The following is a 4,248-nucleotide window of genomic DNA, read 5'->3' on the forward strand; positions in this document are numbered from 1 at the left end:
GTCGTGTGCCCCAGAAAGACAAGAAAAGATTTTTTTTTTTTTTTTTTTCTTGCCATAGGGTGCATGCGCTCCCTAGAGAGAGACAAAGAGAGGGAAAGTGACAAATCACCCCACCCCATCAGTGGCGATAGCCACCCACAATCTTTTCTCCTCCATTCTCCTCTTGGGATTTAGGCCACAAACACACCCAGTGTTTTTTTTCAAGCTGCCTGGTCCAGGACTTGAATCGTGGGGTCAGCTAAGTGGGATCCAGTACCTTAACTTTCATGCCATCTGCTGGCCCAGCAACGACTTTGAACGGAGAGGACATTCAATTAAGATTTTGAGGGATGAATAGGAGCTTGTCAATAGGAGAGGAGAGGAACATTTGGAACCAGAATGTAAAAAGGTACAGAGAAAGATACTGTTGATGGGAATTACTTGGGGCATGAAAGTAAAATTGTTTCATCAACATATTAGTAAACATATTTATAAAGAATATAATATGCATTGTAGAAACTTTTGGGAGTAAGCAAAGATATAGACAATATCCCTGCATAAAACCACAGGACTTAACATTCCCTTCTCTCAAAATCAGCGCTAACTTAATTTAAGGCTCCTATGTTAGTAATGTTTTTTAATTGCCAGAGGGCATATGCACTACCAGGGAGAGACAGAAAGAAAGAGAGAGAGAGAGAAAACACACCCCCAGTGGGGCATGGTCACACCATAATTTCTCTTCTCCCATTTGTCCATCTTGTTGAGATTTTGACCATGCATACACACATGTCCAGTGTGTTTCTCAATCCACTAAGGCCAGGATTTGAACCACTGTTGGCCATGTGGGTTCTGACTCCTCTAACCACTAGGCTATGTGGCTGACCCAAAAATCTTACATAATTTTTTAAATTATTTATTTAGTCAATATTTATTATCATTTTTTAAATAATTATGTATTCAATTTTATTTATTTGTTATTTTTCTTCAATTTGACCAGAGAAAAACAGTGAGAGAGAGAGAGAGAGAGAGGAGAGTGAGAAAGCAAGCCAAGAGGTCCGGGACTAGAATCATCGTCAGTCATGTGGGAGTCTAACACCTTAAACACCATGCCACCTGCTGGCCCTATTATTATCACTTTCAAGTGTACTATAGGGTGTGTATGTTCACAGGAGATAGAGAAGGAAAATAAGAAAGCAAACCACCAGGTCTGGTACTTGAACTGCAGTTGGTCATGTAGGTGGGAGTCTAATACTTTAACCACCATGCCACTTGCTGGCCCCTCTCAGGAAATTCTTAATCACTAAAATAAATTTTGAATCATAGCATGAATTGGGGATTGAGTAGGCTCATTTCAGCCACACTTGCCTCTTCTTCCTTCTGTGTGTGCTGCCTTCCAATATCTGCCACGTTGACCTTTGGAAACAGTAGTTTGGAAGAGACTGGGTATGTATATATCATAACAAACCCTGTGTATAAATATCCATTTCTGGAAACCAATGATCATAAAGTGGCTCCACAGCGCTGGCTCCCCCCATGTGGGTGTCAGTTTGCTTGGTTCAGCTGTAACTTTCAGCTATCACCTAGATGGATTTGATCAGCCTATTTAAATTTGGGAAAAAGGCTCAGACTTTGACTGTGTTGATTGCTTATTCGTATTAATGATTCTTGTGTCCTCTAGCGAGTGAACAAATGCCTACTGAGCTTATGCTTCCCTCAATTCAATATTTATTGACTCCTACTATATGCCAGGTACTGTCCTGTTTAAGTAATGGACACGTTAAAATCTCTATTTAATAATCCCTGTTAAGTTGATTTGAATATAATTTAATATGCTCCTTGAAAATTGATTTGATATGATTTAGCCCCCCAAATAGGATATGAAATGGTAAATTAAATATGATGTGAACTCAACCTGGCAAACATATATACATTTATAAGCAAGAGAAAAGCCCGTTTTCTGGTATGAGCTTGAATTCGCCTCTTTTTCTATGCCTGCTTATGGAAATTAAATATCTCCCATGGCAGTCATTCCTGAACTGGATTCCAAGTGGGGAATTTGAGGGATTAGAGAATTTAGTAGATCATCCTTTTGGCTCAGTCACAACTGATATTTCTTAAAGGCAAACCTAAGCTCAGTTTAAAACTAATACACAGGGATATAATCAATGTGCCAGGTATATTTGTATATTTTTCCATAACATTTCAAGATCTGATTAAGGGGACCAACAGTTGGCATAATGGCTATGTCGCTGGACTCCCATGTAGTCTACTGCAGTTCGAGTCCTGGACCCGGTGGCTTAAACTCACGCTAGGCGCATGTGCATGCATGCCCAAGATCCCGAGAGGAGAACAGAGGAAAAGAAACTGCGGCATGGCCATCCTCCCCGGGGGTGTGTGGGGGGGGTGATTTCTCGCTTTCTGTCTCTCTCTGTCTTTCTGGCGACTGCACACATCCTATAGCAAAAAACTTGTCCAGGAAAAAAATAATTATAAAATAAAAAGATCTGATTAAGTTCTCTGATTTACTAGAGATAAAGAAAGGAAAGGTTTCAGTGAGTCAACTACCCAGTACTTTTCTATTAAAAACTCCCTTCTGGACAGTTAGTAATCTCTTCTGTTCAGCACACAGTTTTATAGATTTCTTTGTTCATTCTAAATACTTTGTTTTTGTCCAAAAAGAACTTCAGCTCGCCATCTGCTATTTGCTTGATCTTTCTTTAGGACTTGCTTCCAGAAGGGTAGCCTAAAACTGACTGGGTCATGGGGAACGTCACAAAGCATTTTTGTATATAAAAACATAGAAAAATACCTCATGGCTTTCCTGACAACCTAAGAGAAAGTAAAGAAATAACTGCAAGTGAGCTGTGTTTCTTATTCTTCCCTGTGTTCTATCTCCACGTTATTTTTTCCAAGGACCCTCAAGATGCCATCCCCAGAGGAACCATGCTGGCCATTTTCATCACCACCGTCGCCTACATCGGAGTTGCTATTTGCGTAGGTAAGCTGTGCATCTCCAGTGTCAGAATGACAGAACTACAGTGGGGCCAGTTGCCCTCGATGTCTAGTATCCACTAGACATTCCATTTCGATGGAATGGAAATAGAAAGTTTTTTTCTTTCAAGAATTATTTTATTGGGGGACTAGCAGTTTGCGTAATGGCTATGTCACTGGACTCCCATGTAGTCAACCACGGTTCGAGTCCTGGACCCAGTGGCTTAAACTCACGCTCGGCATGTGCGCGTGCATGCCCAAGATCCCAAGAGGAGAATGGAGGGAAAGATATTGTGATGTGGCCATCCCCCCTGTGGGCTGGTTTCTCACTTTCTGTCTCTCTGTCTCTCTCTCTCTCTTTCTGGTGAGCACACGCGCCCTATATCAAAAACCTCTCCAAAGAAATAAAGAATTATTGTATTTATTTATTTATTTATTAAAAATTTGACTAGAGAGAGCAAGATAAAGAGGGAAAGTAATAAAGCAAGCCTCCAAGTCCAGGACTTGAACTGCAGTTGGCCATGAGGAAGTCCAGTGCCTTTAATCACCATGCCACCTGCCAGCCCCTTGAAAGTGTTTTTTCTAATTTCCTTCTTCGTACCTTCATGTCAACAGTTAGGATGTTTCAGGGGGGTGAATGCTATTAAGCTGTAATGCAGGAGTCTCTGGGTCAAAGTGGAGGGAGAACTACTCAAATTGTCATTCAATGTGAGCACAAAGATCTCATCTTGTTATCCTAGGTGGTAATCCCACGGTTAAGGAAGCCACCTCTCTAGCATACACTTCCTTTGCCCAATGAGGCAGCTGAAGAATTGAACAGAGAAAAGAAGCAAATGAAACAAACTAAAACAAAAAAATCAAAAACAAAATCAGCCTTAGAAACACATGAAAGAAACAGAATTCACTGTATCTTGTCCTTGCACTGTAATCCCTAATATGGAAATGTCACTGTCACCAATTGGCAGGGAATCAGAACAAGACCCAGCTGCTGGCAGTGTGGGCAGCCAGCCCCCCATGCTGCTCAGTGAGCAGAAAATGTGTGTATTTACCTGCTGTTCCCAGAGCTGGCTTCGGTTCCACCTGCCGCTAGCAGCCACACCTCCTCTTGGTTGGGGGCCACCTCCTCCTTATGCCATAGCAGCAGAGGAAGAAATATGGCTACCCTACATTCAGAAAGGAAAACTCTTTTCTGTTCTCCACAGGGAATACAGCTCCGGGCTAGACCACTACAGAAGCCTGGATCCCCCTTTACCAAAAGACACATCCTGATGATCCTCT

The 4,248-nt window shown here is 41.7% G+C and overlaps 1 protein-coding gene across 5 annotated transcripts in view; it reads left to right on the forward strand.

Annotated features, from left to right (window-relative positions):
• SLC12A1 (solute carrier family 12 member 1) overlaps nt 1-4,248 on the forward strand; it is a 109,329-nt gene that overhangs the window by 34,306 nt on the left and 70,775 nt on the right. For all 5 annotated transcript variants that reach the window (XM_006151073.2, XM_006151072.2, XM_006151071.2 and 2 more), the window contains one exon: nt 2,893-2,977. In XM_006151073.2, the coding sequence (XP_006151135.1) occupies nt 2,893-2,977 (85 nt within the window). The remainder of the gene's footprint in view (nt 1-2,892; nt 2,978-4,248) is intronic.

Source organism: Tupaia chinensis, unplaced genomic scaffold, assembly GCF_000334495.1.
Source record: "Tupaia chinensis unplaced genomic scaffold, TupChi_1.0 Scaffold000312_2, whole genome shotgun sequence".
Lineage (NCBI taxonomy): Eukaryota > Metazoa > Chordata > Mammalia > Scandentia > Tupaiidae > Tupaia > Tupaia belangeri.